The sequence below is a fragment of the Marmota monax genome, unplaced genomic scaffold, assembly GCF_021218885.2.
Source record: "Marmota monax isolate L192 unplaced genomic scaffold, Marmota_monax_Labrador192_F-V1.1 WCK01_AAM20220418_F8-fsc00070, whole genome shotgun sequence".
In the NCBI taxonomy this organism is placed as follows: Eukaryota; Metazoa; Chordata; class Mammalia; order Rodentia; family Sciuridae; genus Marmota; species Marmota monax.
In genome coordinates this window covers 5,050,418-5,074,758 of record NW_026692116.1, presented here as the reverse complement: position 1 = coordinate 5,074,758, position 24,341 = coordinate 5,050,418, and the positions used below count along the sequence as shown (strand labels likewise).

At 35.0% G+C, this 24,341-nt stretch overlaps 1 protein-coding gene across 8 annotated transcripts in view; it reads right to left on the bottom strand.

Moving 5' to 3' along the window:
• Positions 1-24,341, bottom strand: part of Abcd3 (ATP binding cassette subfamily D member 3) — a 97,708-nt gene that overhangs the window by 17,039 nt on the left and 56,328 nt on the right. For 4 of the 8 annotated variants that reach the window (XM_058585324.1, XM_058585325.1, XM_046462089.2 and 1 more), the window contains exons 9-16: positions 22,366-22,508; positions 19,637-19,706; positions 17,311-17,380; positions 17,122-17,219; positions 16,927-17,018; positions 8,808-8,899; positions 8,649-8,721; positions 3,850-3,913 (exon numbers count right to left, since the gene is read on the bottom strand). In XM_058585324.1, coding sequence (XP_058441307.1) covers positions 3,850-3,913; positions 8,649-8,721; positions 8,808-8,899; positions 16,927-17,018; positions 17,122-17,219; positions 17,311-17,380; positions 19,637-19,706; positions 22,366-22,508 — 702 coding nt within the window. Of the gene's footprint in view, positions 1-3,849; positions 3,914-4,315; positions 7,735-8,648; positions 8,722-8,807; positions 8,900-16,926; positions 17,019-17,121; positions 17,220-17,310; positions 17,381-19,636; positions 21,943-22,365; positions 22,509-24,341 lie in introns of those variants that run through there. The other 4 variants (XM_058585337.1, XM_058585329.1, XR_009228550.1 and 1 more) reach the window with 4 other exon arrangements.

Genomic DNA, 24,341 nt, shown 5'->3' with positions numbered 1-24,341 from the left:
GTTTCAAAAAATAAAGTTTGTTCCTGCTTGAGTGGCTCGTGATTTTGTGCCCAGCCAGACTGTGGCACAATTTGAATTAGAAACAAAGCTAAAACTTTAAAAATATCTGAGAATTCTTGAAAACACTGTGCATATCCATCTTATAAAAAAAAAAACTAATTATATATACAAACTGTTCCTATGACTTGCTTTTATTACTTAACAATGTATTACAAATATACATTACATTTGTATATTTAGATCCCTCTGTCCATTCTTTTAATGCCTGCAGTACAATCCATTGTAAGAATACACTATAACGTATTTAAACACACCTCCTTTGGTTAAATAGTTACGGCACCTGCATTTTGTTTTGCTTTCTTAGATAAAACTGCAATGAACCTCTGTGTCAGCAAGCAAATTTATGCACTAGTGAAAGTCTAGAGATTCTTAGAAATTAGAAGTGTTGGATCAAACTTTATGTGCATTATAACTACTTACAAATGGCACCAAATTTTTCTGTAATAACATAAAGTGAAATGTAAAAATGTAAAGTGTGGTTACATTCTAAGCTTATGGCCTTTTAAGTATCTAATCACCTCTATGAGAAATGAGAAAACCCAGGTTATAATTCTACTTTACAATATTAACATCCACATAGCACAGCAGGAAAGAAGTCTGATCAGAGAACCAACTGTGTAGCCTGGCTTTGACAAATTTTTAAAATTCGTGAACCTTAGATTCCTATTATTTAATTCAATGAATATTTACGGAATGTTCTGTGTTAATCTCTCTTACAGGGCTGCATTAGTGAATAAAAGAGACAACAAAACCTCTGCTCTTATCTGTTAATATTCTAGTGGGAAGAGAAATACAATAGAGAATATGCATAATAAATAAGTAAATTGTGTTAGAAAATCTCAAGGATGGTAGAGGAAAAACAGGTCAGGATAAGGAAACTCTGGAGAGGGTGGGGGAAGTTGCATTTTTAAGGTCAAGAGTAGACCTAATTGAAATGGGTAGAACTTTGAAAGAAGTGAATTAGAATTTATCTGGAGAAAAACTCTTCCAACCCATCTTCACTCACAAAAACTTGGTGCAAAGGCACTGAAAAAGGAAGGTAGCTGTCCTTTTCAAAGAAACAGAAAAGAGGTTGATTTGGCTGGAGAAGAAAGAGCAGAAGTGAAGAGTAGTAGGAAAGAGATGGGGACAGGACGGGGCAGGCGAATCCTACAAGGCATTGTAAGTCATTGAAAGGACTTCAGCTTTTGCTATAATGAAATGGAGGGTCATCAGCATTATTTATATTAGCCAACAGGTGGAAGCAACTAAAGCAGATGCATGAATCAACAAAATGTGGAATATACATTACTACTATCATGTAGATTTTGAGAGTCCCCTAAAGGGGAAACTTGGCCCTTTGGGTGGCACTATTGGGAGATAGTAGAAACTTTAAAAAGTAAGGTCTAATGGGAGGTCTTTAGGTCACCAGAAGCATGCCCTCAAAAGAGACAATGGGACCACAGTCCCTTTCTCTTCCTCTCTTTCATTTCTCAGCCATGAAATGAGTACTTCTGCTCTGCCACAGGTTTCTACCGTGATGTGCTGCTATGCCACAAGTCCAAAGCAACAGTACTAACCAATCATGGACTGGAAGCTCCACACTGTGAGCCAAAATAAATTTTTTCTTCTAAGTTAGTTATCTCAGGTGTTGTTTCAGTAACATAAAACTAACACACATAAAATGGACTAGTACTCAAACTTTAAAAAATAAATTTTAATACATGCTACAACATGAATTAATCTTGAAAACACTGTGCTAAGTAAAATAAGCCAGATACAAAAAAGACAAGCATTGCAGAATTTTGTTATATGAGATAGCCAGAATAATCAAATTTAAAAACAGAAAGCAGACCAAATTCCTTCTAACTTTGTTTAAGTCATATGTGTACCTATAATGTTAACTTACTTTACTTCTGGATTCAGACAGAAATAAAGGAAAGCAGCAGAAAAGACCAAGAGGCATTCTTAAATGGAGAAGTCCCATTTCCCTTTTTAACCTCAGGAAGTGGCAATAAATAGGCTTCTGGAAAACTGATGAAGACAGGGTTCTGAGCTGTGTTTTTGCTCTGAAAGCAGGTCTGGAAGGTGGCTACCTACTTGGCACAGGATGCACTAAAGGGACTGGAGTACTGAGGGCTAACTAAGGAAGCACTTCTGTGACCCTTGGAGCCATCTGACATTTACCAACCATATTTAGATTTTCTGTACTTCCTCTAGTGTTTCCTAGATTTAAAATGTGATAGTGATATAATTCTCATTGTTGGGCAAGTTCAAAGTACTTTGCATAACTAACATTGTTCACTTTTACAGTTCCTTAAGAAGATAGGAGATGTACTTAATTACTAAGAGCAGAAAAACTGAAGGTCTAACAATTTAAAAACAAATACAATAATTACTCTTTATTTTGTAAAGTATTAGACAATGAAAGCAGCTGAAGAAACTCCCATATAAAACACAGATTACAGAAGGCCATACACATAAGCATGTAGAGAAAAATTATAGAGCTGTGCTGTTCAATACAGCAGCCACTGGTCATATGTGGCTATTTAACTTAAAATCAAACTAATAAAATTAAATAAAGTTTGAAACTGAGTGAGTTCCTCGGCTGTACTAGTCACATTTAGAATGTACCTGACTATATAGTGCTGTAGAGAGCAGATAAAGAACATTCCATTATCACAGAAAGTTCTATTAGACAGAGGAGAGAGTCTGCAAGATAGTAATTTGTTACTAATCTTTAAAAAACTATTCATATAGTCTCACAGTCACATAACTTAAACAGTAATCCTTAGATCCCCAAGTCTTAGAAATTATACAAAAATATTCATTGCTTTTTATTTTTAACGTGGACTATCATATCCTGTTTCATTAAGAGCATACACTGAACCAGCATCACTACTCACTTGGCCCGGAATTCTACTTTTTTGCTCTCCTGCTGGTTTATCAGTAATAAAAAAGGCTATGTTTTATTTTTATAGGTATAAATCCTCCTGTATAGTCAAAACAATACCTAACCATAATTTCTTTTTTAATTTAAATGAAATTAAAATTATATTCACATATTTAAATTATCATTCTACACTTTCTGCAATGATGGAAATGTTCATATCTGCTCTGTCCAATACCATAGCCAGGTGTGGATACTGGTCACTTAAAATGTGACCAGTATGACTGAGGAACTTAATTTTAAATTTTGTTAAGTTTTAATTAGTTTGATTTTAAATTAAGTAGCCACATGTAACTAGTAGCTACTGTACTGAACAGCATAGCTATAGAATTTCAATTAACTATATCTTCTATGGCTTTCTTGGTATGTACTTTATTTTGCAAAAAAAAAATAAATATTTGATACAGTAGTAGTACTTGAAATTTTAAGGTCTGTTCAAAATTAGATTTCTAAGTCATTTAAAGACTTAGGTGGGTTGTTTTTTATTTTTTCCAATTTGTTCTTTTTAGAGATACAGTAGAGTATATTCTGACATATTGTACATACGTGGAATATAACAGATCCTAATTAGGATCCTATTCTTGTGTTTGTACATGATGTGGAGTTACCCTGGTCATGTATTCATAGGATACATTCAAGGATAGGAAAGTTATGTCCAATTAACTCTACTGTCTTTCCTATTCCTCTCCCTCTTTCCTTCCATTCATTCCCCTTTGTCTAGTCCAGTGAAAGAGGATTTAGTTTTGAAATCATTTCTGTGAACTTAGATATTAAATCAAGCCTTAAAATTAATTTAAATATTCAGACAATAATTTTTCAGTTCACTTTTTAGGCTTTCATGTAAGCATTTTAAAACTTACTTCAAAATTAAGATCTCGGATTAAGATATCTCCATTTGGTGTTGCTAAAGGAACATGATCAAACCTGTAGAGGAAGTTAATAAAGAGAATGATTTTAAAATATATAAGGAACTTGTACAATTTAATACCAAAAACACAAACAACCTGATTTTAAAAATAGGGAAAGAACACAAATACAGACTTCATAAAAGAAGAAATTCAGATTGTCAACAGGCATATGAAAAGGTGCTCAATACCTCTAACTACAAAGGAAAATGCAAATCAAAACCACAATGAATATCACCTATTAGAATGACTATTATCCAAAAGACAAGAGGTAATGGCTGGCAAGATATGGAGAATGGGGAACCCTTATACACTGTTGGTAAGAATGTACACTAGGGCTGGGAGTATAGCGGAGTGGTAGAGTGCTTTGCTATCACACACAAGGGTCTGGATTCCCAGTATCTAAAAAAAGAAAAGTAAATTGAGAAAGCCACTTTATTTTTTTTTTATTGGTTGTTCAAAACATTACAAAGCTCTTGACATATCACACTTCATACATTTGATTCAAGTGGGTTATGAACTCCCATTTTTACCCCGTATATAGACTGAAGAATCACATTGGTTACACATCCACGTTTTTACATATTGCCATACTAGTGACTGTTGTATTCTGCTATCTTTCTTATCCTCTACTATCCCCCCTCCCCTCCGCTCCCATCTTCTCTCTCTACCCCATCTACTGTAATTCATTTCTCTCCCTTGATTTTTTTTCCCTTTCCCCTCACATCCTCTTATATGTAATTTTGTATAACACGAGGGTCTCCTTCCATTTCCATGCAATTTCCCTTCTCTCTCCCTTTCCCTCCCACCTCTCGTCCCTGTTTAATGTTAATCTTTTTCTCATGCTCTTCCTCCCTGCAGTTTTTAGTTGCTCTCCTTATATCAAAGAAAACATTTGGCATTTGTTTTTTAGGGATAGGCTAGCTTCACTTAGCATAATCTGCTCTAATGCCCTCCATTTCCCTGCAAATTCCATGATTATGTCATTTTTTAGTGCTGAGTAATACTCCATGGTGTATAAATGCCACATTTTTTAATCCATTCATCTATTCAAGGGCATCTAAGTCGGTTCCACAGTCTAGCTATTGTGAATTGTGCTGCTATGAACATTGATGTAGCAGTATCCCTATAGTATGCTCTTTTAAGGTCTTCAGGGAATAGTCCGAGAAGGGCAATAGCTGGGTCAAATGGTGATTCCATTCCCAGCTTTCCCAGCAATCTCCATACTGCTTTCCAAATTGGCCGCACCAATTTGCAGTCCCACCAGCAATGTACAAGTGTACCCTTTTCCCCACATCCTCGCCAGCACTTGTTGTTGTTTGACTTCATAATGGCTGCCAATCTTACTGGAGTGAGATGGTATCTTAGGGGGGTTTTGATTTGCATTTCTCTGACTGCTAGAGATGGTGAGCATTTTTTCATGTACTTGTTGATTGATTGTATGTCCTCCTCTGAGAAGTGTCTGTTCAGGTCCTTGGTCCATTTGTTGATTGGGTTATTTGTTTTCTTATTGCTTAATTTTTTGAGTTCTTTGTATACTCTGGATATTAGGGCTCTATCTGAAATGTGAGGAGTAAAAATTTGTTCCCATGATGTAGGCTACGTATTTACTTCTCTTATTGTTTCTCTTGCTGAGAAAAAACTTTTTAGTTTGAGTAAGTCCCATTTGTTGATTCTTGTTTTTAACTCTTGTGCTATGGGTGTCCTATTAAGGAATTTGGAGCCCGACCCCACAATATGCAGATCGGAGCCAACTTTTTCTTCTATCAGACGCAGAGTCTCTGGTTTGAATTCAAGCTCCTTGATCCATTTTGAGTTAACTTTTGTGCGTGGCGAGAGAAGTGGATTCAGTTTCATTTTGTTGCATATGGATTTCCAGTTTTCCCAGCACCATTTGTTGAAGATGCTATCCTTTCTCCATTGCATACTTTTAGCCCCTTTATCAAATATAAGATAGTTGTAATTTTGTGGATTGGTTTCTGTGTCCTCTATTCTGTACCATTGGTCCACCCGCCTGTTTTGGTACCAGTACCATGCTGTTTTTGTTATTATTGCTCTGTAGTACAGTTTGAAATCTGGTATCGCTATACCTCCAGATTCACACTTCCTGCTTAGAATTGCTTTTGCTATTCTGGGTCTTTTATTTTTCCATATGAATTTCATGATTGCTTTATCTATTTCTACAAGAAATGCCGTTGGGATTTTGATTGGCATTGCATTAAACCTATAGAGAACTTTGGGTAATATCGCCATTTTGATGATGTTAGTTCTGCCTATCCATGAACAGGGTATATTTTTCCATCTTCTAAGATCTTCTTCTATTTCTCTCTTTAGGGTTCTGTAGTTTTCATTGTATAAATCTTTCACCTCTTTTGTTAGGTTGATTCCCAAGTATTTTATTTTGTTTGAGGATATTGTGAATGGGGTGGTTTTCCTCATTTCCAGTTCAGAAGATTTGTCGCTGATATACAGGAATGCCTTTGATTTATGCGTGTTGATTTTATATCCTGCCACTTTGCTGAATTCATTTATTAGCTCTAGTAGTTTCTTTGTAGACCCTTTTGTATCTTCTAGGTATAGGATCATATCATCCGCAAATAGTAAGTTCTTCTTTTCCTATCTTAATGCCTTTAATTTCTTTTGTCTGTCTAATTGTTCTGGCCAGTATTTCGAGAACTATATTGAATAGAAGTGGTGAGAGAGGGCATCCCTGTCTTTTTCCAGATTTTAGAGGGAATGCCTTCAGTTTTTCTCCGTTTAGAATGATGCTAGCCTGAGGCTTAGCATATATAGCTTTTACAATATTGAGGTAAGTTCCTGTTATCCCTAGTTTTTCTAGTGTTTGGAACATAAAGGGATGCTTTACTTTGTCGAATGCTTTTTCTGCATCTATCGAGATGATCACATGGTTCTTATCTTTAAGTCTATTGATGTGGTGAATAACGTCTATTGATTTCCGTATACTGAACCAGCCTTGCATCCCAGGAATGAATCCTACTTGATCATGGTGCACGATCTTTTTGATATGTTTTTGTATCCAATTTGCCAGAATTTTACTGAGGATTTTTGCATCTAAATTCATTAGGGATATTGGTCTGTAGTTTTCTTTCTTTGAGGTGTCTTTATCTGGTTTGGGAATCAGCGTGATATTGGCCTCATAGAATGAATTTGGAAGTTCTCCCTCTTTTTCTATCTCCTGAAATAGACTGTAGAGTATTGGTATTAGTTCTTCTTTAAAGGTCTTGTAAAACTCTGCTGTATATCCATCCGGTCCTGGGCTTTTCTTGGTTGGTAGTCTTTTGATGGCTTCTTCTATTTCCTCACTTGATATTGGTCTGTTTAGGTTGTTTATATCATCCTGACTCAATCTGGGTAGTTCATATGTCTTAAGGAATTTATCGATGCCTTCACTATCTTCTATTTTATTAGAGTATAGGGTTTCAAATAATTTCTAATTATTTTCTGTATTTCTGAATTGTCTGTTGTCATGTTGCCTTTTTCATCCTGTAAGCTAGTAATTTGGGTTCTCTCTCCTCTTTGTTAGCGTGGCTAGTGGTCTATCAATCTTATTTATTTTTTCAAAGAACCAACTTTTAGTTTTGTGCATTTTTTCGATTGTTTCTTTTGTTTCAATTTCATTGATTTCAGCTCTGATTTTAATTATTTCTTGCCTTCTACTGTATTTGCTACTGATTTGTTTTTCTTTTTTTAAGGCTTCGAGGTGTAGTGTGAGGTCATTTATTTGTTGGCTTTTCCTTCTTTTAAGGAATGAACTCCATGAAATGAATTTTCCTCTTAGTACTGCTTTCATAGTGTCCCAGAGATTTCGATATGTTGTGTCTGAGTGAGAAAGCCAGTTTTGAAAACAAAAAATTAAAAATGTAATTACCATCTGATGCAGCAGCACTTCCAGGTAGATTTACAAAGAAAATAAAACCAGAAATCCAGAAAACCAAAACCAAGGCCAGACAACCAGATAATCAAAAATCAGACAATCAAAGAGATATCTGAATTCCCATAGTCACTGCAGTATGTATTCTCCAAGCCGAGTTACAGAAATCACTAAATTTCCTTCAATTAATGAAAGAATGAAGAATATATAGTGTGTGTGAATACATACATACATACATACATACATACAAATAGACTATTATTCAATCTTTCAAAAAGGAAGGAAATCCTGCCATTTTTGAGATGGATGGAACATTATACTGTACAAAATAAGACAAAAAGAAAAATACTATAAAATCTTATGTAAAATCTAAAATAACCAAATTCATTGAAAGAGAGAATAGAATGGTGGTTTTCAGAGGCTGAAGGAGGAAAAAATGGGGATGATGTTGGTCAAGGGTATAAAGCTTTGGTCATAATACAAGAGCAAGCTCAGGAGATTTAATGTATAGCATGGAAAATAGTTAAAAACAATGCATTGTATACTTGAAATTTGTTAAGATAGATCTTAAATTCTCACACATACATACAAATGGTAACTATGTAGAGACGTCAGACATGGTAATTAGCTGAAATGTGGTGATAATTTCACAATGTATACATAATGTCAAAACAATCTAGTTGCATATCTGAAATATATATTTTCTATGTCAGTGATATCTCAAAGCAATTTCTTAAAAAAAAAAAGATTAATTTTAAATTAAATACTAAGCAACTTTAAGCTAAAAGAGAAAGGTTATTACAAAAGCTTAACAAGGCTACTATACAGCTTATGGTGCTAAAGAATCTTTTTCTATACATACTTTATAATGTTATCTGCATTGATGATTTCTCCAGCACCAGGTATCAAGGTACTGACTTGTACTCCTTCAGTACCTGAAATGGAAAATACGTATTAAAGCATCATATTGTGTCAGTAAAAACTTAAAATTGTGACCTCAAACTCTGACATTCATATTTACCCTTTTCCTGCTGCAAGACCATTGTGCGTTCATATTTGCCATGATTTAAATCCTTCAGTACTTGCATTAATTCTGTAATCCGGGCAGTAAAACTAAAATTTTAAAAACAGGAAACCATAATCAAAATTCCAGACTACTATTACATCTTTTATTTTATACAAACCTAACTGGAATTTCTAAAATTATAATTCAGTTTAAATGAAATAACTCAAAAGAAGTCTCACCATGAAGAATTAGTGCTTTCTTCAGTAAAAGCAGGAACATGGAGATAAGGGAAGAGGTTTCAGAAACTCCCCAACTCAACCACACAATATGTGATTAACAAGCAAAACAAGACAGTTGTTTAATGTTAGAATTTTAAGGAATATTTTTATGGACCCTATAAAAGGACAATTGCTAGTGCACTCCTCAGACCCAGGAAGGGGAGACACTGTGATCCCTTCTGGAGTGACCTATTAAGAAATGTGTAAAATCAACCTTTCCATCTGAGCGAAGAATACACTAGATGTGTGCCAAATGCATGCTGCCTCCCTGAACATAGGGAAGATTTGGGAACAGTCTCTTTTCTTACTCTGGAAAGGGAAAAAGATAAAGAGTTCTTAATATTAGATGGAAATTGCTGGGGCAATAGACAGAAAACAAAACTAGTAACATTATGGTTATCAGAGAAGTAAAAGGGAATTTTTAAAGAATAACAAGCAGAAAGGTCCTAAAGGAAATTTTGGGAGGTGATGGATGTTTTTATGGTATTGATGGAGCGATGTTTTCCCAGGTTTTAATTCATTACGTTGTATGAATTAAATACATAGTTTTTTTAATATGTCAATCACACCTTAATAAATTTTTTTAAAGAAATCCTCAAGGAATAGAGCCTTAGCACTCCACATAGCATGAAATATATAAAAGCATGAGCAAAGTTATTTACAAGTAGAAAAAATGTCAACATTCTCAAGAGAAAGAGACTCCTCATAGTGGTTTGCAAGTTCTAATTGACCATGAAGATATTAACTATCACAGGGGGAAAAAGGAAGGAATAAAGAGAAATGTGAAGATGAATCATAGGCCCAAGAAAGATCTTAAGTGATCAAATTTCCTCAGGTAATCTGAAATTTATAGGGCTTTCTTCATTATGTTTTTTTTTTTTTACATTTGAGTCAAATGGGGTATAATTTCTCATTTTCCCAAGTATACAGGTTGCAGAATCACATTGGTCATACAGTCATGTATATACATACAGCAATACTAGTGTCTATTGTATTCTGCTGCCCTTCCTATCCCCCCTTCTCCTCCCCTCCCCTCACCTCTCTGTACCCAATCTAATGTGACACATTTCTTTTTTTTTTCCCTCACATCATCATACATGTATTTTTTTATAACGATGAGGGTGTCCTTCCTTCTTCCATACAATTCCCCTTTTCACTCCCATTCCCTCCCACCTCTCTTCCCTATTTAGTGGCAATCTTCTTCTCATGGTCTTCCTCCCTACCCCATTTTAAGTCACACGCCTTATTCAGAGAAGACATTTAGCATTTGTTTTTTTAGGGTTTGGCTAACTTCACTTAGCATAATCTGCTCTAATGCCATCCATTTCCCTGTAAATGCCATGATCTTGTTTTTTTTAGTGCTGTGTAATATTCCATTGTGTATAAATGCCATATTTTCTTTTATCCATTCATCTATTGAATGGCATCTAGGTTGGTTCCACAGTCTAGTTGTTGTGAATTGTGCTGCTATAAACATTGATGTGGCTGTGTCCCTGTAGTATTTTCTTTGTAGGTATTTTGGATATAGTCCGAGAAGGGGAATAGCTGTGTCAAATGGTGGTTCCATTCCCAGTTTTCCAAGGAATCTCCATACTGCTTTCCAAATTGGCTGCACCAATTTGCAGTCCCACCAGCAATGTATGAGTGTACCTTTCTCCCCGCATCCTCACCAGCACTTGTTTTTTGAATGCCCGCCATTCTTACCGGGGTGAGATTGTATCTTAGGGTAGTTTTAATTTGCATTTCTCTGATTGCTAGAGATGGTGTGCATTTTTTGGTGTATTTGTTGATTGATTGTATATCCTTCTCTGAGAAGTGTCTGTTCAGGTCCTTGGCCCATTGTTAATTATTTATTTTATTTTTTAATTTTTTTATTGTTTAACTTTTTGAGTTCTTTGTATACTCTAGAGATTAGAGCTATATATGAAGTGTGAGAGTAAAAACTTGTTCCCAGGATGTAGGCTCCCTATTTCCTCACATATTATTTCTCTTGCTGAGAAAAAACTTTTTAGTTTGAATTTGTCCCACTTGTTGATTCTTGATTTTAACTCTTGTGCTATTGGTGTCCTATTAAGGAATTTGGGGCCTGACCCCACGTGATGGAGATTAGGGCTTTTTCTTCTATTAGACACAGAGTATCTGATTTGATTCCTAGTTCCTGGATCTATTTTGAGTTAACATTTGTGCATGGTGAGAGAAAGGGATTCAATTTCATTTTGTAGCATACAGATTTCCAATTCTCCCAGCACCATTTGTTGAAGATGCTATCCTTTCTCCATTGCATGCATGCTTTTAGCACCGTTGTCTAATATAAGGTAGTTGTAATTTTGTGGACTGGTCTCTGTGTCCTCTATTCTGTACCATTGGTCTAGCAGCCTGTTTTGGTGCCAATACCATGCTGTTTTTGTTACTATTGCTCTGTAGTATAGTTGAAAATCTGGTATCGCAATATAGAATTGCTTTAGCTATTCTGGGTCTCTTATTTTTCCAGATGAATTTCATGATTGCTTTTTCTATTCTGCAAGGAATGCCATTGGGATTTTGATCAGAATTGCATTGAATCTTTAAAGTGCTTTTGGTAATATGGCCATTTTAATAATATTAACTCTGTCTATCCATGAGCAAGGTATATCTTTCCATCTTCTAAGGTCTTCTTCTATTTTTCTCTTTAGGGTTCTGTAGTTTTCATTGTATAGATCTTTCACCTCTTTTGTTAGGTTGATTCCCAAGTTTTTTTTTTTTTTTTTTTTTTTTTGAGGATACTGAGAATGGGGTAGTTGTCCTCATTTCCATTTCAGAGGATTTGTCGCTGATATACAGGAATGCCTTTGATTTATGGGTGTTGATTTTATATCCTGCCACTTTGCTGAATTCATTTACTAGTTCTAGAAGTTTCTTGGTAGAACCTTTTGGGTCTGTTAGGTATAGGATCGTGTCATTAGCAAATAGTGCTAATTTAAGTTCTTTTCCTATATTTATGCCTTTAATTTCTTTCATCTAATTGCTCTGGCCAGTGTTTCAAGCACTATGTTGAATGCAAGTGGTGAGAGAGGGCATCTCTGTCTTGTTCCAGATTTTAGAGGGAATGCCTTCAATTTTTCTACATTTAGAATGATGCTGGCCTGAGGCTTAGCATAAACAGCTTTTACAATGTTGAGGTAAGTTCCTGTATCCCTAGTTTTTCTAGTGTTTTGAACATAAAGGGATGCTGTATTTTGTCGAATGCTTTTTTTGCGTCTATCAAGATGATCATATGGTTCTTATCTTTAAGTCTATTGATGTGGTGAATTACAGTTACTGATTTCCATATATTGAACCAGCCTTGCATCCTAGGGATAAATCCTACTTGATCATGGTGCACGATCTTTTTGATATGTTTTTGTATCCGATTTGCCAGAATTTTATTGAGGATTTTTGCAACTATGTTCATTGGATATATTGGTCTGTAGTTTTCTTTCTTTGAAGTGTGTTTGTCTGGTTTAGGAATCAGGGTGATGTTGGCCTCATAGAATGAATTTGGAAGTACTCCCTCTTTTTCTATTTCCTGAAATAGCTTGAAGAATATTGGTATTAGTTCTTCATTAAAGGGTTTGTAAAACTCTGCTGTATAATCATCTGGTCCTGGGCTTTTCTTGGTAGGTAATCTTTTGATGGCTTCTTCTATTTCCTCAATTGATATTGGTCTGTTTAAGTTGTGTATATCCTCCTGACTCAATCTGGGCAGATCATATTACTTAAGAAATTTATTGATGCCTTCACTATCTTCTACTTTATTGGAGTATAAGGTTTCAAAATAATTTCTAATTATCTTCTGTATTTCTGAATTGTCTGTTGTCATGTTACCTTTTTCATCCCGTAAGCTAGTAATTTGAGTTCTCTCTCTTCTTCTCTTCATTAGCATGGCTAAGGGTCTGTCGATCTTATTTATTTTTTCAAAGAACCAACTTTTAGTTTTGTCAATTTTTTCAATCGTTTCTTTTATTTCAATTTCATTGATTTCAGCTCTGATTTTAATTATTTCTTGCCTTCTACTGTGTTTGCTGTTGATTTCCTCTTCTTTTTCTAGGGCTTTGAGATGATGTGTAAGTCATTTATTTGTTGGTTTTTTTTTTTTTCTTTTTTTGAGGAATGAACTCCAAGCAATGAATTTTCCTCTTAGTACTGCTTTCATAGTGTCCCATGGATTCCGATATGTTGTGTCTGTGTTTTCATTTATCTCTAAGAATTTTTGAATTTCCTACTTGATGTCTTCTGTAATCCATTGTTCATTCAGTAGCATATTGTTCATTCTCCAAGTGATGTAGGAACTTTTCTTCCTTCTTTTATTGTTGCTTTCCAGTTTCATTCCATTATGAGCAGATAAATTGCATGGTAATATCTCTACTCCTTTATATTTGCTAAGAGTTGCCCTGTGGCATAATATATGGTCTATTTTTGAGAAGGACCCATGTGCTGCTGAGAAAAAAGTATATCTGCTTATGATGGTTGATATATTCTATATATGTCCGTTAAGTCTAGGTTATTAATTGTGTTATTCAGTTCTAGTTTCTTTATTCAACTTTTGTTTGGAACATCTGTCCAGTGGTGAGAGAGGTGTATTAAAATCTTCCATGATTATTGTGTTGTGGTCTATTTGTCTCTTGATCTTGAGAAGAGTTTGTTTTATGAACATAGCAGCACTATTGTTTGGGGCATATATATTAATGATTGTTATGTCTTGTTGGTGAATGGTTCCCTTTAACAGTATATAGTGTCCTTCTTTATCTCTTTTGATTAACTTTGGCTTGATTTCAATTTTATTTGATATGAGTATGGCCACCCTTGCTTGCTTCTGAGGTCCATGTGAGTGGTATAATTTTTCCCAACCTTTGACCTTCAGCCTGTTTATGTCTTTTCCTATCAGATGAGTCTCCTGTAGGCAGCATATTGTTGGATTTTTTTTTAAATCCAGGTTACTAGCCTATGTCGCTTAATTGGTGAGTTTAAACCATTAACATTTAGGGTTACTATTGATATATGGTTTGTACTTTCAGTCATGTTTGTTTATTTTTGTTATTTAACTTCATTTGTTTTTCCTCTTTGATTAGTTTTTTCCTTTACTGTGCTACCTCCCCCTGTTGATTTTCGTTGTTGTTTTTCATTTCCTCTTCGTGTAGTGTTTTGCCCAAAATGCTTTGCAGTGCTGGTTTTCTGGCTGTAAATTCTTTTAACTTTTGTTTATCGTGGAAGGTTTTTATTTCATTGTCAAGCCTGAAGCTCAATTTTGCTGGATACAATATTCTTGGTTGGCACCCATTATCTTTCAGCATTTGAAATACGTTGTGCCAGGATCTTCTAGCCATCAACGTCTGTGATGAAAAATCAGCCGTTAACCTAATTGGTTTACCTGTAAATGTAATCTGCCTCCTTTCTCTTGTAGCTTTTAATATTCACTCCTCGTTCTGTATATTGGATATTTTCATTATGATGTGTCTTGTTGTGGGTCTCTTGTGGTTTTGACATTCAGCATCATGTAGGCTTCTAGGATGTGTATTTCCATTTCATTCTTCATGTCTGCAAAGTTTTCTAAAATTATTTCATTGAACAATTGCTCATTCCTTTGGTTTGGACCTCTAAACCTTCCTCTATCTCAATGACTTTTAAGTTTGGTTTGTTATCCCAGATCTCTTGGATGTTTTGCTTGTGGTTTCTTACCAGCCTTTCTGAGTTGACTAGATTCTTTTCAAGATGATATATTTTGTCTTCGTTGTCTGATGTTCTGACTTCTAATTGGTCTACTCTACTGGTGATACTCTCATTTGAATTTTTAATTTGGTTTATAATTTCCTTCATTTCCAGGATTTCTGTTTGATTTTTTTGTACCCTGTAGAGTTGTTCTTCTGCTTCTTGTATTTGTTTATATAATTTGTTGTTGAAGTGATCTTTCATTGTCTGCATTTGCCGTCTAAGGTCTTCTTTAAGACTCCGTACCAGCTGAAGCATGTATATCCTGAAATCTTTATCTGACCATCTCTCTGCCGTGTCTAACAACTCTTGTAATGTTGAGCTGTCCTGCATTGTTTGTGTTCCTTTTTTTCCTTGTTTTTTCATGATGCTCACGTTTCTTTCCAGCTCTGTCGGACTGCTGTGCTATTATTTTCTCCTATAAATTTGTTTTGATTTTGTGTAGCTCCGAGATCTCTCCTTTGTGATGGGAGACAATGTCTAGAGATGTTGGGTTCAGTTGAAATTTAAGTAATTTCATCAGTTTCTTAAAAGGCATACAGATTCTGATGGTGTATAGAGAACTGAAGTTTGGTCTTAGGACTTTATGTTTAGGTGGAAAGATGTGATGATATGGGGGTTAGTATATCTTAGCTACTTTGGAGGAGAGCTCTAATGAAGGGGGATATTAATAGGAGAATAGACTGGAGTATTTGGGGGTAGTTAAGTACTTAGGAGGACTATAGAAAGCCTAGAAACATTCACCTATTTGCATTTAGTAAATTACACATAGTAGAGAGAAAAGGAAAGAAAAAAAAAGGAGAAGAAAAAAATATATATATAAAAGGAAAAAAAAATGCACTCCTAGAGTTCTATTTTCTTCTCTTCCAGTGGGTGGAGTTGTGCTTTCAGGCTAAGTCTCTGCCCACAGGATGTAGGAAACAATCCATGTGGAGCTTCTCTCCCTCCCCTGCCAGGTGTCTCTCCAATCCCGGTCTCTTTGGGTTGCTCCTGGTCTCTAACCCCCTTGCTTCTCCTGTCCGCCCGGCCCATTACCGGGGCTCCTCTCCACAGTTCTAGTTTCACTCTGGGCAAACAGCTCCCTGGATGCCCTGCCCTCTTGACCAATTAGGCACCCTCTTTGTTTGTTATTCACCCAGTCATCAACGCTAATCTGTCGCCAAACTTGCTGTTGTGCGATCAGATGCGCCGAAGAAGATTCTCCAAGATGGTGACCACCCGTTTCCACTCCAGGGAGTCCAGTGAAGAGGATGACCTGAGCCGTTTCTTCACTAAATTCCAACTTCAGTTCTTGGTCTGGTGCCCTGTGGAGGCCTGTTTAGTTCATCCGGTTCCTCCGCGCCAGGGCAGCTCGGATTCTCTCATGTCTGAGCTGTGTCCATGTCCTTCCGATGCTCAAACTCTTGCCTGAGACTCCATGGAGACCAACTTCCCTGAATATTCCTGACAAGACAGCAACCGCCGTTCTGAACTCACACCCTGTGAACAGGGTGGCGCGGGTCACAGGGCCGCTCACTCCCTTCCCGCTGCCATGTTCCTATCAGTCTATGGTCTTTTTTTTAATACCACACTACAGCCCTTTGAGAAGAGTCTGAAACATTGAAAGATTTCATTCCATTCCATGGTCTAAGAACAATTTTATTTTTACACAATCTGATTACATCTGCACCTACAGATATCACATGTAGAAAAAAATTAATTTTTTCCATCAAAGTCAATTCAAATGTGGGTTGGTTTTTTTCTAAGTTTCCACTATTAAAAATCTAAGAAAAAATTGTCATGGACACAAAAAAGTTCAAACAAAAAAAAAAATCCATTCATTAACTTAATTTCTGAGAATTAAGAAAAGGCTGCCATGGCCCATCATTTCCCAGCTCATAAAATGCCAGTGTCCACCAAGTAAAAACCTGAGAACCACTAATCTAATGTAAGGCTCAAAACAAGTATCTTCAAGAAACATGAAAAGATTTCTGTTAGAGAAAAAATCTTGCTTAATTAACTTCTATCAGAATCAGCTTCCTTGAGTAGGAAACGTTGCCCCTTATCTTAACCTCACCTGGGCACAATCATTAAGGACAACGTATTTTTTAAAATAATTCTCTGTAATTGCTCATTATTAACCAGTTTCTTACCCAGCCAATCTAGTCATTTCTCGCCCAGCCAAAACTATTCGACCCAGAGCTTGAGACATTCGCAAAAGCATTCTTCCACTTTGGTAGTAATCCTTAAATAGAAATAAATATTAGTTTTCATTTACATTTCAAAAATTTTAAATAAAGTTTTATTTTTATTTTTAAATTTTATTATCATCATTATTGTTACTTTACCTCCAAAAGCTCTGAATGGGTACTCTTGAGATGACGAGGATGAGACAAATCTAGGAAAGGACGACTCACAACCAGGTAACCAACTACAGTGGCAAAGTCTGAAAAAAAACAGTTAAAGATCTAAAACACTATCATTATTTCACTTTTTCCACAAATCTCATTACACCATTTCTTTGAAAACATACTTACATTTGGCAATTATGCTATCAATGAAGCCCATTGAAAACCGAAACAAAATGAAATTATGTAGGTGTTCCACCTGTCATAAAACAGAAGTTTATTTTCTTAATATATATAAAAATTAAATCTATCATGAGGATAAAACAAACTATAAAATTCATTTATTCAACAAATGTTTACTGAGTATCATTTCTGGTTATAATTTACACCACACTTCCCTGAGTATGTGCTGATCACAGAGCAGGTGCCAAACACACTTCATGAAACAATTTTTAAGCAAACAGAATGGAAATTATGAAAGCAATTTAACAATGTTGCTTCCTTTGCATGTTACAATGCCTCCATTTATAATACTGTTAGACACATATATCCCCAAACCAATCAAAAGCCAAAGAAAAGGAATAGAGATGAGCTAATTTGGATGAACTATTAGCTATTCAGATAGGTACTCAATGCTTTGTTATTCATGAAGACACACAGTCTTTAAGAATTACATTATAACCAATCTGAACCAAGTGCTAATGTAAATCAATGCCACACAACCCGAGTCTGTGAATTTCATTATCTCAAAATTAGAAATCTACAAACATGATTTATTCTGGAGTTTTAGGGTTCTCAAATTCTCTACCTATCAGATCATTCAAGGTGCTGCATGATCTGGCAGAGTTCTATTTTTAAGCTCGTCTGCTTCTATTTTGCTACTCTTTTTTTTTGGGGGGGGGGATACTGAGGATTGAACTCAGGGGCACTTAACCACTGAGCCACATCTCCATCCCTTTTTTGTATTTTATTTAGAGACAGGGTCACTCAATTGCTTAAGACCTTGCTAAATTACTGAGATTGGCTTTGAACTAAAAATCCTCCTCCTCCAGAGCTCCGTGCACCACCCCACCTGGCTATTTTGCTACTTCTTGTTGAGCCCCAGAAATACAGGTTCATTTCATTTCACAGGCTTTCCTCTTGTTCCCTCTGCTAGCAACAAATGTTTTCTTCTTCCCACATTAAGTACCTAATCCTCACTTCATGTGGGCTTCTGACTGAACAGTGCCTCTTCAAGAAGGACCTTGGCCATTCTAGACAAAGTAGCGTAGCTAGGCAACAAACCCCATTATACACTCTCCCACTACTCTGCTTCCTTTTAGGTTACAGACTTTATTATTATATAAAATAATAAAGTCTGTAATAAAGGATATTATACAGAATATCCAATTGTTTACATATTAACTGTATTAACTGTCTCTTCCACTAAAATGTAGGCTTGCTAAGTACAGGGTAACTTGTTCTAAGTATCTGCAACTACAACAATGTTTGGAGCATTACTCAATGAATACTATGCATCAGACATTGCTCAATGCTACAGACACAACAAAGAATAGAATGGACCAGGTCTCTGAGCTCATATAGTTTACATTTTAATAAAAGAGGATAACCAGAAAACAAATAAGATAATTATAAACTGCCATGTACTTTTAAGGAAACAGATGATTAAAACAAGAAGGAACTATCACAGAGTGATTTCAAATAGGCTCATCAGTATTAATATTTGAGCTGAAAATCTAAAGCATGAGACTAATCTAGCCATGTAAAAAGCAAACTGGTAAACAGCAGTCCCCTGGAAAATGACCTTAAATGCATTTTGTCAGTGAGCACTGAAAAATTTCAGTAATGTTAAAAGATAATGCAAAAATCTAGTTTCTGAAATAATTTAAAACTTCTTTTACCCTTCTTAAATATGTATCTAAAATACATATTTAATTTCACAAATTTTGACTAAAATGTAAGGGCCCCAAAGGAAAGATTTTATCCATCAAGTTCATCATCTACTTATCAGCAGCACCAACAATGGAGCCCATCAAGTACTTGATATCTTTTGAAAAAGTAATGAATAAAATTACTTGAATTCAAATTTTCCAAGTAGCAAGTATGTAAAAACTGAAATAAAGCTTTCTTAAGAAACAAATGTTTATATTCTAAATCAAATATCAGCAAACTATGACCCCAGAATCTAAATCAAGGATACCACTTGTTTTTGTAAATAAAGTTCTGTTAGAATACAGTCACTCCTAATCATGTGTATATTATATATAGCTGCCTTTGAGTAGCAGAGCTGAAAAGTTGCAAGAGAGACTGCATGGTTCCAAAAAAGCCAAAATATATTACTTTAGTAAATTTATCCACTTTCATAAGTGGGCAGATTAATATTCACAGATATTTAAAAGGAAATGATTTTAAGATATGTATACATATATACATATATATACAAGATAAATATTTTCTGGCGTAAGCCAAAAAAAAAAATTTCATAAATACATGAGCTGCAAATATGTCATCTTACCAGTTTCCGGAAGACTGAGTAGATTGTCTGCTTTTCTCTTTTATTCCCGTCGTAAAATGCAATTTCTTCACTATTAAGGAAAATAATTTAGCAATTAATTATTGCTTACTAAAGACTGAAAAATAATTGAAATACAATATTTGATGACTGAAAGTTTGTATTTAAATGGCTATTTTGTGACTAAGAGCTTATCTGGTGCATCTCAAACTATCTGCTCAATTTATTGGGGTAAAGCAATACACACAGGGATGTACACTGGACTGTAGCCAATACACTGGACTGTAGCCAATGCCAAAAGGTAGTCTGCCTATAAAAGATATGACAGGCTAATTCTCAGGAATTTGAAATAAGACACAGTAGGAAGATGCTATGATATGTAAAACGACATGGCTAGGACAGACATTATAGTCTACAAGTTCAAGTAGAGACCCAAACAGGAGTGGGGAGGGGGGTAGAAAAAGACAGGTAGCAATGTCTTCACAGCCTTTGAAAAACAGAAAACCAGGTTAAGTCCTGAAGGCTTCACAATGCATTCCCAGGAGCCCAGATGCATAGTAATTGTTCTTATTCTTATTCTTGGAACCCCACTACATCCTCACAAATGCCCTTTTCTAGAGCCAGCTTGAATGTGTCTACAAAGACAAGAATCTTGACTAGAAAAAGTGGGGAGGAGGGTGGATTTGATAGATGAAAAACTGTTCCATGGAGTTTACTCAATTTGTTAAAGTCATATAGCAAGCAAGTTAAGAAGCTGAAAATATCATTCCTTTCTGACCTTAAAGTTTATAGTCTTTTCACTATACAAGTATAATAATGTAAACCATCCCAGAAAAGTCCCTTTTCTAGCAGAGAAAAGTAAACATTTACACAGAACTTTAGAAGTCACAGTTGAATCAACTTCAAAAACCATACAAAATATTTCTTAAAAGTCTTCGGTTTTTTCCCTTAAAGTTTTATTCTACTAAAAAAAAAAAAAAAAAAAAAAGCCTGTATTTTTCCCATCATGAAAGCAAGGTATTTTCTAACTCAACCACTTCCAAAAAAATTAACTTTCTATAAAGGTGAACCACATTTATCCTGTGCTTCCCAGCTTCCTTGACCTGACACAGAGTCCCATATATGAGAATCCCGATACCTATAATTACTCTTTTCTTCTTGTTTTCTTTTTTACTTCTACCTCCTCTTTATATCTAAGTCTACAGATGTTGATGAGGTGAGAAATTTTCCTTCTCCTGGAATGAGTCATTTTAGCCCTAATGAAAAATCTCAAAGGACTGAACATCTTATAATACTAATGACTGACTATTCAACATCTATTCACTTCCAAGTTTTTCCTAAGAGACCTCATTTTTCTTAAATTTACCTATTCTTTTCTGTGCACCCTAATGCTCACTCCCAACTCATAGAGTACAGGATCCCAACTAATCTAAGCCAATCATTTTGCTGTGGTTGCTTCAGGTGTGGACAAACACTATTTTGGTCATTGAGAAGTAAAGGAAAGTCAGCTATATAATTTCTGGGAAAGGTTTCTTTGCTCCCTTAAAGCGACACCAGAAGAGATGGCCCCTTTTTGCTCCTGCACCTTTTTGCAAGGTGGATAGGCTAGTGCAATCTGGGACTGTTTTTGTCATCTTGTAATCACAAGAATTAACCCATGGAAGGGGGCAATACACAAAGAAGGGCATCACAAGAGAACATTCAACAAGAGCAAGAGCCCTAATCCTGCTGTCCCTAGAGCTGCTCTCTCTTAGGAGTCTTTATGTGACATAGTAAACGTCTTTATTGTTGGGATCTTATGAGTCATGTTTGCTTCTTGCAGTAAAAAGTATCCTAGCTGATATCATCTTTCATTTATTTGGCAAAACACCTCTCTACTTAACCCTCTATATTCCCTCCCCAGAGTAAAAAACCCCATGTGAAACTAGTACCATTTTAACAATCCAATAAGAAAAGAAGGAATCATTAAGAAAGTAATTTCCTAAGTATTTTATAAATTTCAATAAAATAGCCTATAGAGTATTATATAAATATTAGGACCCTCAAAATGACTTAAGATTGGCAGACTGATAATGAGAAAATTTATTGAGCACTTGCTCCGTATCAAAAACTGAGCTAGAAGCTTTATATAAATATTATCAAGTATAATCCTCTATATTATTCACTTCTTATAAACAAGAAAAGTGAGTCTGAATAACTTACTAAAATCATATAATATATGATCACTTAAGTGAAGAGGCAGGTTTTAAAATTAGTATGGCTCATCAAAGATCCATAGTTTTTCTTCCTATTTTGAATACTAAAACTCCCTGGAAAATAGGTAAAAACACATGCAGTATGAATGAAGACTGAATTAGACAGCATTGCAAACATACTCTCAAAATAAAAAAGTTTGTGGGTAAATTGAGAGAAATTTTTTTTAATAAATACTATAAGCAAATTTTAATTCGAATTGTACACATGACTTAATTTAAAGCAAAATTAACAAAAAGTAGTCAACAGATGATATGAAGAAGGGAATCAAGGATACTATATGGGATTAACAAGAAAAAGGGTTAGAGATAGGAATTAGTGCTTAGTAAAACATACTGTATATAATGTACATTTCAAAACAAGAAAATATGTACATACTATTTCTGTAAAAGCATTACTAGACATTTTAGAGTCAATTTAAATGACATCAATATTCATAAAAATGAATTTTCTGATAACTTGCAGAAATTTGTTCTTACCTGTTTGTAATGAGCCGGGAATTAACATATCTATATTCACCTTCATATTTTTGTTCAGTAATTGTCATCTTACCAATGGGCCTTCTCAGTCTAGTTAGGAATAGCCCAGACACAACCAAGTAGGCCATCATGCTTGCTGGGCCCTATTATTTTTAACAGAGAAAGATACACAAAGTTCAAGGATCCCATAATAAAATCCACTGGATGCAAACATGTACAATTTCTATAATTAACTCCAATGAATGATAGAAAAGGCTCCTTGAGTTAATTTTTTTCCCTGTTTCTTTCCTGAAAAAATACACAATAGCCTCTACACTTTCACTCTGTCTACTACTCTAACCAATGCAGTTCATCCCCACTCTCCCATATCTGCTTACCTAAAATCCTATAATTTCAGTTCTTACTTTTCCTTCAGCATCTAACGCTCTTCAATTCTTGATAAGCTCTTAGTATTCCACAATAATCCTCATATCTCTGTCCTATTTTTCAATGTTAATATTCCCTCAGTTTCTTTCCTTATCTCTCATCCCAAATTTGTACTTCTAGTCTCATCACTCTTATGATCCCAAGATATTATTGCCAAATTAGTACCATCACACATCTTCAACTCACTGCATAGACACCTCAAGTTCAATTCCCTCAAACTCTGCCTTTCCCTGCTTGTACATCTTGCTTCCAGCTGCTATACCTTCTAACTTTGTAAATGACTCTATCACCCATTCATCATTCTAAGAAAGAAGATTCAAGCTGTCCATGTTCATTACTGACCCTTCTTTCATTACTATATAAAATATATCCTATGCTGTGCCATACAAAAATAATTATTTCCTGAAAATGCCATTCAGTGAGGTTGTTCTTATGTCTAGTAAGCCCAACCTATCTAATGAACACCCATTATCTCCTCAAAACAACTCAAGTATCAGTTCTAATTCTTCCAGGAGGTTAGTACCTGCCACTTCCATTATTAAACTTTTCACACTGTTTTATAATTGCTTGAATAACTACATGTTTCACCTTTGTTCACATGTCACAATTTCTCTTCAGGGGGAATTTAATCATCTTTCTATACTATCTAGCATAATGTTCATGAAATACAGTATCTATTCAAAATTGTTTTAAAATTAAACCTAGGGTTATGGGGTGCAGATCCGTCACAGAGTGCTTTCCTAGCATGCTGCAGGCTCTAGGTTTGAGCCCCAGAACCACCAACAATTAAAAAATAAAAACCTGATTGAGAGTCTGGGGATATGGCTCAGTGCTAGCACACAGGTTCAATACCTAGCACCACAAAAAAAAAAAAAAAAAAAAAAAAAAAAAATCCTGATTGATTCAAGGTGTTTCAAAAACTGCTGGAAATACAGGGCATGTGATAACTAAAACACAGTTTTTGCTTTCAAAATATGCAAAATCAGATTAACAGTAATACACAAAGACATGTTTGTTTCTATACTAAAACAAAAATAGTATAGCATAGAGATAAGACAGATTAGAATTAGTCACTCACTCACAATAAAAATAAGCTCTGAGAATGATTTAACCTGAATTACAGGATAGCAAAGGGTTAAGATGCTAGACAAGAAAAGTCAGACAAAACCTACTTTCCCTAGTGTTTTGGAAAGCAATAAAAACCATTATGTAAGTTATTTATTAATCAACTAAAAATGCATATATGTACACATAACATAAAACAATCCCACTATACATGCTTGTGTTATAAATACTTATGACATTACATATTAAATGACTAAGTGAGAATATTCAAGAGAAAATTTAAAGGTAACTCTGGCCATGACAAATGCCAGAGGAAAGGTAATAAAACTCATGGGATAGTTATATTATTATAAAATAGCCTTAAAATTGTTATGACTATTCTGAATGTACTGCTGATATTTAACATTCAAGTTTTAGAGTAAAATGGTTGTCTTCAAATCTCCTTTTAGACATTACTTTTCAACAATAAGTGTCTATGTGTTCAA